The sequence below is a fragment of the Chiroxiphia lanceolata genome, chromosome 14 (genome assembly GCF_009829145.1).
Source record: "Chiroxiphia lanceolata isolate bChiLan1 chromosome 14, bChiLan1.pri, whole genome shotgun sequence".
Taxonomy (NCBI): Eukaryota; Metazoa; Chordata; class Aves; order Passeriformes; family Pipridae; genus Chiroxiphia; species Chiroxiphia lanceolata.
In genome coordinates, this window is record NC_045650.1 from 14,638,737 (window position 1) to 14,652,816 (window position 14,080).

Below are 14,080 nucleotides of genomic sequence, written 5' to 3' on the forward strand. Positions count from 1 at the left end.
CCTAGAAAGGTTTGGGTTGGAAGGAACCTTTAACGGTCGTCTAGTCTGACTCCCCTCAGTCCTATTTCTGTGTATTTCTGGTAACCAGAGGAATCCTCCTTGAGCCTGTGAGGAACTGAGTTTGGAAACTAATGGTTTCTTTCTTTTTTTTTTTTTCCTTTGGGCAGCATCCATTTTTAAAATTAGCCAAGCCCCTCTCCAGCCTCACTCCTCTGATCATTGCAGCGAAGGAAGCGATTAAGAACAGCAGCCGCTAGCACTTCAGGTCGGCTTTCTGCCCTGCCAGCTCAGAGCAGGACTGAGAACACAGACTCTGTAAAACCTCAACTCTCGTGCTGCGGGACAGATGGATGGATGAACAAACCAACGGTCACAGTCATGGTGGTAGGACCACCCCAGTTCCTCAAGGAGTAAAAAATTATCATTTGTCTTCTTCCTGCTTTCTGGCTCCTTAATTTATTTTTAAGATGAAATGGGGCTAAGGACAGAGAGGTAATGACAGAAAATGCTTTGCTGCCTCAATCATTTCCAAGGTAAAGCAAATTCAGTTGGAAGATTCCCTTCCTTCTCACCCTGTGAATAAGCTGTACATTCACTTTTAAATTGTCAGTTCTTTCTTAACGATGTAAAGTCCTGTTTATGGGGTTTTTGGTATGGTTTGGAATTGAGAAGGGCAATTCTTCATTCATCAACTCCAGACTGCACTGCCTTTTGAATATGGCCCACTCACCAGTTTTTGCCCAGTCGTGGTACTTCTAGATGAGGAAGAAAGTGCAATTGCATTTCCAACCAAAAAGGAATGAAGAGTGGGGCAGACAAAACATCCTGTGGAGATACAGGCATTCAGCTGGGACTGTGTAGTGTTTTGGTTCTTGCCAGTTGGATTTGTATCACTAACTGCAATCTCTTTGCCTGGATGAGAGTCTTACTCAACTGAAAAAGCAGAAAGATCAGTTGGTTGCTCAGAAAGGGCTCGTCTGATGCAAAGCTGCCACAGCAGTGTGAGGTGAGAGCAGGCCCAGCCTTGCCCAGTGCTGAGCTCCAGCAGAGCCCTGGCAGAGCACAGGGCAGCCTCAGCATCCACAGAGCCAGGCTGGAAGAAGGCATTGTAGCAGCAAGTGGCAGCAGCCCGGCCCTGGGTGCTTGCCTCTTCCTGGGACTGGACTAATCACCCCGTCTCAGAGCCAAACTGGGTATGGGCTGCTCCCGAGGTGAATCGTGGCCATGCTGTGAAATGTGCAGCCTGGTGGGATTTGCCATCTTGAGTCTCTGCAGGAGTAGAGAAGGGCAAAACAGAGCGGAGCGGTCTCTTCTGAGGATGCCTGCTCTTCTCCTGGTTGTCTTGTAGCTCCTGGGAAAGGTTGGGAATGTCTGCAGCACTCTCAGCAGAGGGGGAGGGAGCCGGGCTGCTCCGCAGGCTCCTACACAGGTGAGCATCCTTTAGGCACAGGAATTCTGCTGTGGGAACCAAGACTGCCCCGAGGAACAACCTGCGCAGTTCAGATCTGCAGGAGCCAGTGCAGCCGCCAGCTCCGGAAGAAGGCGCCTTAGAACCTGGAGTTGTGCACTGAGCCAGAGCAAACGTGTGAAGTGCAGAGTGGATTGCAGAAATATCCAGAGGCACCAAGCCAGCCCGCTCTCTGCTGTCCGGCGTGCAGCAGGCACTGCGCAGTGCAGCTCTGAGTTGCCAGCAGGAGGGAGCTGGGGATGTGCCTGAGGACCGTGCTTGACTAGTCAGCGGATTTGGAAGGGAGCAGAACAGTTTCAGTATGCAATTTGTGTTTTATTTATTAATTTCTGAAAGAAAGACGCAATGTGGCTTCACTCAGCAAAAGCATTTGCACGGCGTATTTGTTGCTGTGTTTTAGGAGTACGACTCATGCAAGACCTTTAAAACAGCAACTGAAGCAACACGCACCCAGTGAGCAAAAAAAACCCCACAGTAACACAGCTTTCTGCTATAGATCTTCGTGTTCCAGCCTGGTCCTGCAAAGGGCTCAGTAGCCTTTAAGGTACTCACTGCCTTCACGTCTGGCCAGCAGGAACAAAGGGTGCTTGGGCTGGTCTTGAATCAGGCCATGAGCTTGTTTGACTTTGGCTTCCTGTTTTGTTGCAGCCTTTGTGTGGCAAGTGTCCTTACTGCTGCAGACTGACCCATCCTCGCTCACACTGTCCGTCCCAGTGTCTTTGGCTGAAGCAGCAGATGGAGACAATGCTCCCTGAGTTACCACTGCTAAGTAGGAATTAACTTTTCCTGATTTCCTGGGGAGCACAACAGGTACAATTTTTCAGGTGGCCAGATATGATGCCAAGGCGAGCAGCTCCAGTTTCCTGAACCGAGGGAACCGCAGGGGAAGCCAAGGGAGCCTCCAGGAGCCCACAGCTGGTGCAACAGTGGCTGACAGGACCTGGGTGGGCCAAAAGCAACCAAGCTTTGACCCCATAAAGAAAGCCCTGGGGAGTGGGAGCGGCCAGGGCAGACAAACAGGCCATGGCAGACAAACAGACCATGGCACAGCAGATGGTGAGCACAGCTGTGGGAGAGGAACTCCTCATCTTAGGGCCAGAGCTGCCAGAGGGGGTGAATAGGAGGAGGAGTGTCTGTGAGCCTTCTTTGCTTCAGTTTTTAATAGTAGGACCAGTTGCTCTCCAGGCACCCAGCCCTCTGAGCTGGAAGACAGAAGTGGGGAGCAGAATGCAGCCCCCATAATCCAAAGGGAAATGGTCAGCGACCTGCTACACCACTTCAACACTCACAAGGCTCTGGGGCTGGATGGGATCCACCCAAGGCTACTGAGGACATGGTGGAAGAGCTCACTGAGCCATTTTCCATCATTTACCAGCAGTCCTGGCTAAGGGGAAGGTGCCAAGTGACTGGAGATCAGCAAATGTGACACCAATCTGCAAGGCCCAGAAGGAGGATCCAGGGAACTACAGGTGTGTCAGCCTGACCTTGGTGCCAGGGAAGGTCGTGGAGCAGATCATCTTGAGTGCCATCACACAGCACATACAGGAGAGCCAGGGGATCAGCCCCAGCCAATGTGGGTTTGTGAAAGGTGGGTTCTGCCTGACCAGCCTGATCTCCTCTTATGACAGTGTGACCCGCCTGGTGGATGAGGGAAAGGCTTTGACACTATTTCCCACAGCATTCTCCTGGAGAAACTGGCTGCTCATGGCTTGTATGGGTGCACTGTTCCCTAGGTAAAAAACTGCCTAGATGGCCGGGCCCAGAGAGTGGTGGGGAATGGAGTTACATCCAGCTGGGGCTGGTCACCAGTGCTGCTCCCCAGGGCTCAGTACCGGGGCCAGTCCTGTTTAGTATCTTTATTGATCATCTGGACGAGAGGATCAAGGGCACCCTCAGTCATTTTGCAGATGACACCATGTTGTGTGGGAGTGTTGATCTGCTGGAGGGTAGGAGGGCTCTGCAGAGGGATCTGGACAGGCTGGATCCATGGGCTGAGGCCAATTGGACAACGTGCAACAAGGCCAAGTGCCAGGTCCTGCCCTTGGGTCACAACAGCCCCCTGCAGCTCCAGGCTGGGGCAGAGTGGCTGGAAAGCTGCCCAGTGGAAAAGGACTTCGGTGTTGGTCTCTAGTGGCTGAACATGAGCCAGCAATGTACAACTACCTGGAAGAAGATTGGAGCCGTGGGGGAATTGGTCTCTTCTCCCAAATAACAAGTGATGGGATGAGAGGAAGTGGCCACAAGTTGCACCAGGGCAGGTTTAGATTGGATATAGGAAAAAATTCTTCACTGAAAGGGTGGTCAAGCCTAGGAACAGGATGTGCAGGGCAGTAGCTGAGTTACCATCCCTGTAGGTGTTTTTAAAAGACGTGTAGATGTGGCACTTGGGAACATGGTGTAGTTGGGGGCATGGCAGTGCTGAGTTAACAGTTGGACTCGATGAGCTCAGTGGTCTTTTCCAACCTGAATGATTCTGTTCTATTCAAAAGACTTTGTTTCCTTCTTGTGAGGTCCCATTTTTCTCTGTCAGCTCAAGTTCTGTGTCTGTGGGAGAGACTTCCTTGTGAAAGAGTAATTCAGGCTGGAGATGGGCTGCCCTCAACGTGTAAAGAATTCATCAGAATGGAACGTGTGTATTCCTGTAAGAAGTGAAGAAATGAGTGACTGTTTCTGTTTCCAGTATTGCTTTTATTTTTTCCTACCCACAAAGGAACAGACAGCCGTCCTTTAAAAGGAAAGCACTTCGTAATGGCACATGTTTGCTGGACATACAGTCTAAATACTTCTGTTGACAAACTACACTATTTGATTGGAGGGGGAATTTCTTATTTATTTTCTTTATCTGTAAGTATTTCAGCATCTCTGCTTCAAAAAGACCCCACAACCATAACTTCCTAGAAGATAACAGATTTTAAAAACAGGAAAATCAAATGGTAGGGTTTTTTTTTTCTAATCAGTGTATGCCCCAGCATACAGAACATTGTTGGCACTGACTTTTTAAAAAGACAACCGCTGTCCTAGGAGGCCTTAACTTTTTATTTTATTAAATACTATATTTATTTTTCTTTGCATCAGCAAAGCTAGAGATTTTTCTTCTAAAACCAATTCCTGGGAGGCAGACAAGATTCAGCAGAAATAATCTCTGCCAGTGGCTTTTTTCAGCATGGACTGTACTTGCCCAGCCGAAGCTGTGTGACGTGCAGGGAAATGCACCTCCAGTATCCCTGTGGCTCCATGCTTGAGACAGTCTCTGGCATTAAATTTTCACTCACTAGGTACTGAGAAATTGCAGCTGTGTTTATATCCTCCCAACTTGGATAGGAAATGTAGAAGAGACGTAGATATATTAAAAAAACCCAACAACACAAAACCATAAAAATCCAATCCTGATGTGGTCAAGTATTGTACATGATTTACAGGCTCACAGAGTATATTAGGATTGACAATAGCATGACCTTGCAGGAAGGAAAGAGACAAATATCTTACATTTCTGGAACTATCTTGGGGTTTCTGACTGCTATCCTCAGATTAAGCAATCAGTTATATATATTTTTCTGAAGTATTAGAAATAGGCTGTTTCTGTTGCAAAATGAAAACTAAAAAAGTTTCAGACACTTCCATTCCAAGGTTTTAAAGGATTGGTTAATTGTCTTAATTTTTAAATTAAACTATAAAATACCCTATCCAAGAGCTTGATTATGATTCCCATCCCTGCAGTGAAGATGTGTGAAAATGAGCCGATAGTGCACTGTGGTTTTAATGTGTTTTGGGACAGAAGCATGATAGCAGTAAAGTCAGGGAAGTTTGAGAAGCACAGAAAAGTTTATTTATTTAAGAAAAAGAGAAAAAAAAAGATAACCATACCTATGTAAAATTCCATACAGCTCCTGCATGCACTCCTGGGAACCTGCACGGGGGTGGATCTTACAGTGCTCTCAGGGTTGGATCCCAAACTTGGGCTGGGGTTGCATTCTCACTTCTTGTGTCCAGTGCTTTTGTAAATATGTGTGTGTTTATTCTTCATCTTTGGCTACTGGTTGGCCATTCCACTACACACAAATGAACTCAAGGGTTTGTGCTGAGTTTCTCTGAGGCCAGTGGCTGCACTTTGGCAGGTCTTTCGGTCAGTGTTCCCCCATGTCCTGCCACCAAAAATGAAGCACATTCCAGTCACCACGAGAAGGGAGTAAGTACCTGTCTCCTGTCCTCTAGTTGTAGGAAATGTCACCGTACTCTATTGTCCCTATGGTGGTTATTTCCAATATATAGTCCTTGGTGTGGCTACCGAATATTCCTCACACTGAGCATGTAAATACTTAGTAGTCCTTAGTCCAGTCCTGAGCAAATCCAGTGAGCGAAGGGCCAGAGAGAGCCCTGTAACATCTACCATTAAAGGCAGGAGCCAGTGTTTCTTTGCTTGACATCCAGGGCATGCACACTAGTGCCACCTTTGCCTTGCTACAGATTATCAAGGCAGTGGTGTCACACCTTCCCAGTGTACACACCTTCCTGGTGGACTGTGCACTCATGCCCAGATGTGCAGCAACTGTAATGATGGCTGATGGGGCAAGCTGATGAAGACCTATAAATATAAGTGTTCATCTTTTTTTTTTTCTTCCCCTCTCCTCTTCCCTGACCAGGTAAATGTCTTTAATTTTATCCCCAGTTTTCAGGAAGCAGGCAAAGGACATCTCTTGTCTTTCAGCAGAAACCATCCGAGGTTTCTTTAAGTGGGATTTACAATTCAGGGATCTTTAAAACTTCTCTTTGCTTGTGTCTGTCCTTGAGCCTACAGGGTAATTTTATTTTTCTGGCTGAAGCTTGCAGAATGTTGCTTATATATCTCTCTTTGGGTGCAGTTTAGAGCCAATTGCCATAATCCTAGGTGTGCATTGTGCCTACAAACCATCACTGGCCTGAGCCTAGCAGTGGTTGCATGTACCTTTGGTGACAAGAGCTATCTCAAAAGAAAAAAGGTCTTATAGGAAAGAGAAGAAGGGATGGATGCCCACTTGCTTTTCATGGGTGCCCTTTGGACTGCCCCGTGTACAAGCCTGTAAACTTTGTTCTTGCTGCTTAGTAATTCCCCCAGGCAAGCACTTGCTGGAATCTGACCCTGACTGAGGAAATGGGGGGGCAATATCATTAGTTAAAGGTGGAAATACTGACAACTGCTAATTGATTTAATAGCCTGTGAGCACAGTGGCTTTGCCCTGCGTGGTTTTTCAGCAGACCACGCATCAGCTTCAGCACCTTTGTGTCAGGTGCCTTCTGCTCTGTTTGGTGGCACCACATTCACAGCTGCTTGGAGATCCCGCTGGGTTTCTGTGAGGCTTGCTAGCAACATCTGCCTTGGCCAGCTTATGTACAAAGCCAAAAGGGCTGTGGTTGGGCACAAGGCCCAAGCTGGCAGCTGTGAATGCAGATCAGAAGAGCTGTCAGGCACATGTGTACACACCTTTGAATCACAACTCTGATGTTACAGGTTTATGCCAGTTACTGTAACAGGCTCTCACCCTGGTATCCTGATGACAAAAGCAAGGTTTGAGTGAAGGCTTCCACTTCCTCTGTTATTAGTTCTCAGGTGAGAGGTCGAGCTGGTACCTCCAGAGAGGGACCCATACCCCAATTCATCCCTCTCAATTATACCCATACCACCTGATCCCCAAGTCCAGTCACTTAATTCTGGTTGGTGGTCACTTGATTTCTTACAGGTTTTCACTGTCACTGAGCTGGCCACCTTCAGACATTACTTCATTGTCTTGGAATTGTTGCCTTGGTCCTTATCTTCTTCATTCCATTCATACCTGGATGAAAAGGACCCGGGGGTGCTGGTTGACAGCGGCTGAACGTGAGCCAGCATGTGCCCAGGTGGCCAGGAAGGCCAATGACATCCTGGCCTGTACCAGCAATAGTGGGGCCAGGAGGACCAGGGCAGTGACCATCCCCCTGTACTGGGCACTGGTGAGGCCACACCTCAAATCCTCTGTACAGTTCTGTACCCTGTGTTCATTTTTGGGCCCCTCACAAGAAGAAAGTCATTGAGGTGCTTGAGTGTGTCCAGGGGACAATGGAGCTGGGGAAGGGTCTGATGAGGAGCAGCTGAGGGAACTGGGGTGTTTAACTTGGAGAAAATGAGGCTCATTGCTCTCTACAACTACATGAAAGGAGGTTGTAGCCAGGTCAGGGTTGACCTCCTAATTACAGAGGAAATGGCCTCACGTTGTGCCAGGGGAGATTTAGATTGGCTCTTAGGAAAAATTCCTTTACTGAAAGGGTGGTCAAGTATGGGACAGGCTGCCCAGGGCAGTGGTTGAGTCACCATCCCTTTAAAAGACGTAGATGTGGCACTTGGGGACATGGTTTAGTGGGGGATTGGCAGTGCTGGGTTAACAGTGAGCTCAGAGGTCTTTTCCAGCCTAAAGGATTCCGCAATTCCATGATTCTGTCTGCTGGATTCAGCTAGGTCTGTGTTAGCAGCATTAGTTTGATCAAAAAGTTTCCTCTTGGTCAGCTCTTGTGGCCCAAGGCTTCAGCTCCTTTAGCTCCTGAGCTGCTAAGGCTAAACTACATGACTGAGAGAAGAATACTGTTAAGCCAGTTTCTTCTAGAACACTGAGAAGGTGAGTGTGTGAAGTGAAAACATGAGTACTGTTTGCATGTCACCCCCTGTCTGCCCCTCCATGCCTTTTAGGGGTTTGAAACAGGAGCTTTTCTAAAGAGAGAATTGAAGCAGCGAGTTACCTGTCCCAGGTCTTTCCAGTCTCTGTGCTTGACTGGTTTTGTCCCTCTTTCTGTGCTCTCTGTTCCCACTGTGCTCAGGGGCTGCTGCCTAAGACTGTGTAACTGGCACAGATAAAGATGAGACCCTCATTTCTCTGCCCTTTGAGCTGCCTGTTCACAGCAGCCTTTTCATCTGTAAGCTTGGTCTGGAGAGGGAGTCATCACCTCTGGTGTGTACTCCGGGAGCCCAGGGCCTGCCATCTGAAGTCCATGCTGGCATTGAGGGCTGCCAGGTGGCTCAGGCTGGTGTGATGCTATTGTAAATGTGAAGGAATAGTGGCAAGTGATTGTTTTGAAAGTCAGCTCAGTTTGCTGGTGCGTGCTGTGTGTGTTGTTTGTCCAGCCCTGCCCTAGACTTAGCGATCAGATCCAGGCACTGCTGCTCCTCCCTCTGGAGTCAGCAAGAAATTGGTTGGTTTCAGTGACAGCAGAACCGGTCACTTAAGAAGCAGGTGCTGACAGTGCCCTGAGTTCCAGGGCCGGAGGAGTGCCTTGGCTGCGTGGGTGGGAGGGAGCTGCCCCTTGTTCTTATTCTTCACCATGCAAAGCTGGTCAGATGCCAGTCAGATGTGGATCAACACAGCAAACAGGGAGCCTGCAAGTCTCTTCTGTCCGTGTCTGCTGAGATTTTTGACCTTTGGGCTTAAGGTGTAGAAAGGCAACTGCTCTCGGTCACTGTGTGTATCTCCATGTTCAGCAATGCTGCTAAATCAGTCTGTAGCACAGCAACAGGGGAAAAGCCTCAGCCCTTCAGGTGCGAGGAGCTGCTGGTGTCTGCCTTGGCAGGTAAGCCAGCAGAAGGGGAGCTTCTCCAGATGGGAACTCGTAGCAAAGGACTGCACAGACCGTAGCACCCCCCCCTTGGGCAGAGCCCAAATTCAGTGGGGGAATAACGGAGTGATTCTGGTGCACTGGTGTGTCGGCAGTGCAGGTGCTGTGCCTGCAGACAGATGGTTTGAGCAGATCTGCAGAAGAATTCTGCAACTCTTGACTGGATCAGGATGTCACCAGTGCTAAACTCCAGTTTAGTCCAAAGCAACCAGGTTACACTTATGCTGGTGTCTGCTAGATTTTTTTTCTTCAGGGTATCCAGACAAAAGTAAACAGAGGAGGAGCCTACATTTTCATTGTCTATCAGAAATGTATCTCATTTTGCTGTACATTCCTTTTTTAGGACGTGTTATCTGTTTAAAAAAAAAGAAAAAGAAAAACGAAAAGAAAAAAACAGAAAAAAGAAAAAGATGAAAGATAAAAACAAAAAACATGTGTAGTGAAAAATCTTCTGTAACTTTGGATTAAGAGGTAACCGATCTTTTTAAAAAGAGAACTAAGTTATTTACTTTGTAAATGTGCTGATGGCATGGATCCATCTTACTGACCTCAGCATCCTTTTTTTAAAGATTTTGGGTTTTGTTTCCAATATTAAGTTATTTTAAATTGTGGTTGAAGCAATAGGAAATTGAAATATGGATTGTGCATGACTGTGTCTTGAGTGTAAAAATATTGCAGTTTGAAACTTGGACCTAAAGTATTGCAAATAAAAGTTATAAATACCAATAGATTCTGTGACAGCAGCTTTGTCCTGTGCCACTGTATGATGTCCTGAAAGAGGACTTAACCTGCCACCAGCCCATTTCACTCTCTGTCACTGGAGCTCCTTGTACTTTGTGTCCACAAAAGCAGACAGACGGCATTTCTGTTGCTCCCCAGGTTGCACAAATCCAGAGAGCTGTGATTTTTCCAGTCTTGTCTCTCCATTGTTCCATATCCATAAAGAACCAGCACCCCCTCCTGATGAATATGGTGAGTTACACAGATGGTCATCAGCTACAGTTCCTGCCTAGAAATCTTTAAACTGCTTCTAAATGCTGCTCAGTTCAGCTCTTGTACAGCTACTCACACAGAGCTGGGAAAAAGTCACCTGGCCACCATCTCAGAAGGTAACTGATGCCAGAGTTAGAGGTGTGTGGGCAATCTCTATCCATCCATATATTTTTAGTATATCTATATATGGGCGTGTACGTATGTATTTTTTACATATAAAGGAAGGAGTGTGTAAGCAACTTGGGGAACACTTTCCCTTTCCATGTTTGTTATATATACATGCACACAAAGACACAGAAGAGACCCTTGTATAAACAGACCCTGATATAACTGTTAAGTGGAGTATGGGGTTGGGGAAGATTGAGGGGATTCACAGAGCTCATCGTGCTGGAGGGAGGAGGCAAAGGGAATTGGAATACTGCAGTGAGGACAGCTGAGGACCAGAGAGAGGGCCTGAATCGCACCGTAAAATCTCACAGGACCCGTGAGACAGTGCTGTTGTGCAGGCAGGGACAGGACGAGCCCCCAAACCCGTGGCTTTGTCTTCCTCAGTGCGGGAGGCAGCAGGGAAGGCTACGGTGTGATGGAGACCATGATGAGCTGGGAACTCACTGGGGGAAAAAAGAGGGAGCGGTTGTGAAGTAATAGGTAGGGGAGAGAACTGTTCAGAGAACAGCTGAGACACAGCGTGACCAAGCTGAAAACTGTTATTTGGGGTCACCCCAGATTGATTTGATTTCAGAAACTACTGAACACATGTGCCACCTCCTCCAGCCAAACATGGGAGGACAAGAACAATCTCCTCAGTAACTGCAAGAGCAGGATGCTCATGTACCCACTGCCATCTCCCAAAACGTGTTATCCCACTCATGCCGAGAAGATAGGGAAGATGGGTATCTACCTCACACACTCCATCACCAACAAGAGACTGCTGGGGAGCTCGAACCTCTTCAGGAGCTGGATGACGCCATGAAGCCCACTGGACATGTATGCACGATCTCCAGGGGAGCTTGGGTGCCGCTGGGCTGCGAGGGGACCACGATGTCGTCGGAGGCGGTGATGCCGTGCCAGGGATCTGTCTGGTACCCCTCACCCAGCTCGGGATGCCCCGCGCCCCCACTGACCCCACGCCCGCTCTCCCTCGAGGTGTGCTGGCGGCTTCCACCCTCCCGGGCCTCGGCTCATCCCCGCCCGTCACGCCCCGGTTTCTCTCGCTGCCCCCGGTCACTGACGAGCTCGCCCCACTGCCAGGAGCGACGCCGGGCCACGCATTTAATGGCCACCTGCGAGCCAAGGGGAGAGGCAGACTGAGCTCCTCCTCCTGCTCCTCCTCCGGCCCCTCCTCCGGTCCCGCCACTCACCGGGGCTCCATTTGTGGGGCGAACCCACCCGGCACCGCTGCTGAAAGGGCTCTTTCTCCCTCCCTGCGGGCCACACGCGGCCGGCAGCGTTCGGGCCGGGACCCGGCACGGTCCCCACGGCCCCACAACCGCCCCGGGCCGAGGTTCCTCCCCCGGAGCGGGCACGGCGGCTGGGCCGGGGCACCCGCAGAGGAGGCGGGAGCGGCCGCAGCGCGTATGGGCCCCACCGGCCCCGGGAGGCGGCGGAGCTGGGAGTGGGGCCGGCGCAGGGACAGGGGTCGGGGTCGGGGCAGGCGGAGCCGAGGGCGGCTGTCCCAGCCCAGCCAGAGCTGCCCGCCCAGCAGCGCCACAGCCCGCACGGCGCGCCCAGGGCGGGGACGGAGCGGGCCGGGGGCAAGGCCCGGGCCGGCAGGTGTAGAGAGAGACCGGGAACGGGAGAGAGAAACCGGGAGAGGGTGTGGGACACCGGGAGAGGGAGAGGAGGAAGAAGAGCAAGAGCGGGTCGGTAGAGTCGCTGCTCAAACGGATGTTTGTCCGTCTGTCCGTTCCCGTTTCGCCCAGGGCGGTCCCGGCCGGAGTCACGAAGCTCCTTTTCCTCCCTCACCCATGCCAAGACCACGGTCTCTTTTAGCTTCTTCTTCACTTTATTATTAAACTTCTTTTCTGGCAATCTTGCAGCTTCCCGCCGGTGCAGGAACCAAAATATTTTTGATCCTGAGTCTGTCAAAGCATGTTAAATTTGCCATGTTAGGCCAAGATACTGAATCTTGACTCCTGCACAGCGTCACAGGAATCACCTTTCTTGCTGCTGTGTATTGCCACAGCTGAGGGTAAAATGCCATGGGAGCACATTCCCTACCTGTAGGATTCATACCCAACCAAAGCACTGTACTCTAAAATCTTACATTTGTATTACATTTCCATTCTTGGGTTCTTATGTTTCCAGCATTAATTTCAAAGAAAAACAGGGGAAGGCAAACTGTATGTAGCTAATGGTACTTCTGAGTGTACAAAACTTGCTAAGTCATAGGTCTTAGAGGTAAGATCAATTTGGAATTAATGGGATGTAGAACTAGTGCAACATGGAAAAGTAAAGAATATAAATGAATGAATTAATATATGTAAACACTTTGGACTGATTCTTTGCATTTTTTGTTTCACTTCTTGAAAGCTGTTTCAGTTTTCCAGGACTCTTCTCCACAGTCGTGTTTCTTCTTTTCAAGGACCTGTCCTGGAGGACTAGGTTTAGCTCCTGTCACAATATGTGCCACCAATTGCAGGTCAGAATAACTTGGTTATCTTTATAAGAACGGTAAATTTTCTAATAATTTCTAATACACCCCCCCTGCTTTTGACCTTTGTAACAAGGCCATTTGCATCACAGATTGATCCTGAAGTGAGAACCCTGAGCTTATGTAACTGCATGAAAGGTGACCTGTTCCTCTGCAGTGACACTCGGGTTGCAACGGGAGCGGGGCACTTGGGCACTGTCTTGGGGAGCATCATGGAAGGCAGAGTTTGTGGGGTGATGGGAGAGAAGGAGGGGGAGAGTGCTGTATGTTGTGCAGAAGCAGCAGGAAGTTTGGGCCGCAGGACATTCCGCCTGCGCCGCTACCCCGCGATCGTTGGGCGTGTCCACAGGGTTCCGGACCTGGCAACGCGTACGCTGAGCTCCCTGACACTTGGAGAGCTCACCTGGGTGGTGTCAGGTTCCCGCTGCAACTCTGCAGCAGGCTGTGCTCCAACAGGGATCACCAGCAGCTGAAAAGACATCTGGACATCTACATTTTCCGCTGCCAGGAAGAAGCAATGAAGCAAGTCGAGCAGTTGTGGTTTTTCTGTCTCCTGCTGGATTTTTTAATTTTATTTAACACTGCAGAGGCAATGTCTGCGATGGCCTCTGTAAGTTTGTTCTATTTCGACAGCACCACCAACATAACCGTGTTTGAGCGCTGTGAATGTGGCCTGTATGGCTTCAATTCTCCTCGACTCAGTGCCCAGGGGCTTGTGGGCATTCCAACATCTGAGAATCATCAAGCCTGTGACAAAAATACTGAGTTCACCGTTACGAGCGAGCCATGGATAGCACTGATCGAAAGAGGCAATTGCAATTTTACTGAAAAAATTCAGGTGGCAACCAGAAAGGGTGCAACAGCAGCAGTGATCTACAATTCACAGGGCAAAGGCAACCACCCCCTCGTGATGTTGCATCCTGGTGAGTAAAAGGATGTGAAGAGCTAAAATGCAGCCATTTCTTTCTCTGCAGTTGGGTTCAGGACAGCACAGCTGGGCTGTGAGGAAACAGGGGTGTTTGTGGGTGATGGTTGCTCTCATCCAGAAATCCAATGGGGAAAACAATGTATTATGCAATTTGAGCCTTGAGTGCTTAGTAAGAAAGACCCTGCTGTTAAGTTCTGAGCTTGGTGCAGGGTAGCCAACGGGTTGAGTCTCTGAAGTTAGTACTGCTTTTCACTTGTCCAGCTTGGAAATTATTTTAGAGAGTGATGTAGAGAAAGCCTTGGTGTCTGCTTTGAAGACACCAGTTTATTTTTTGAGGTTAGTGGACACAAATGAACCTACAAGTGTCTGCAGCATAGGTATGTGCTTTGCAGTGTGCAAGCTAGATATTGCTTTTCTTTTTCCT

General features: G+C 49.1%; 1 protein-coding gene across 6 annotated transcripts in view; it reads left to right on the top strand.

Annotated features, from left to right (window-relative positions):
- PAK3 (p21 (RAC1) activated kinase 3) overlaps positions 1–9,808 on the top strand; it is a 127,975-nt gene extending 118,167 nt beyond the window's left edge. For 5 of the 6 annotated variants that reach the window (XM_032702438.1, XM_032702434.1, XM_032702436.1 and 2 more), the window contains one exon: positions 168–9,808. In XM_032702438.1, coding sequence (XP_032558329.1) covers positions 168–257 — 90 coding nt within the window. In that variant the 3' untranslated portion in view covers positions 258–9,808. The remainder of the gene's footprint in view (positions 1–167) is intronic. The other variant, XR_004359683.1, reaches the window with a different exon arrangement.
- The last annotated feature ends 4,272 nt before the right edge of the window (positions 9,809–14,080 follow it).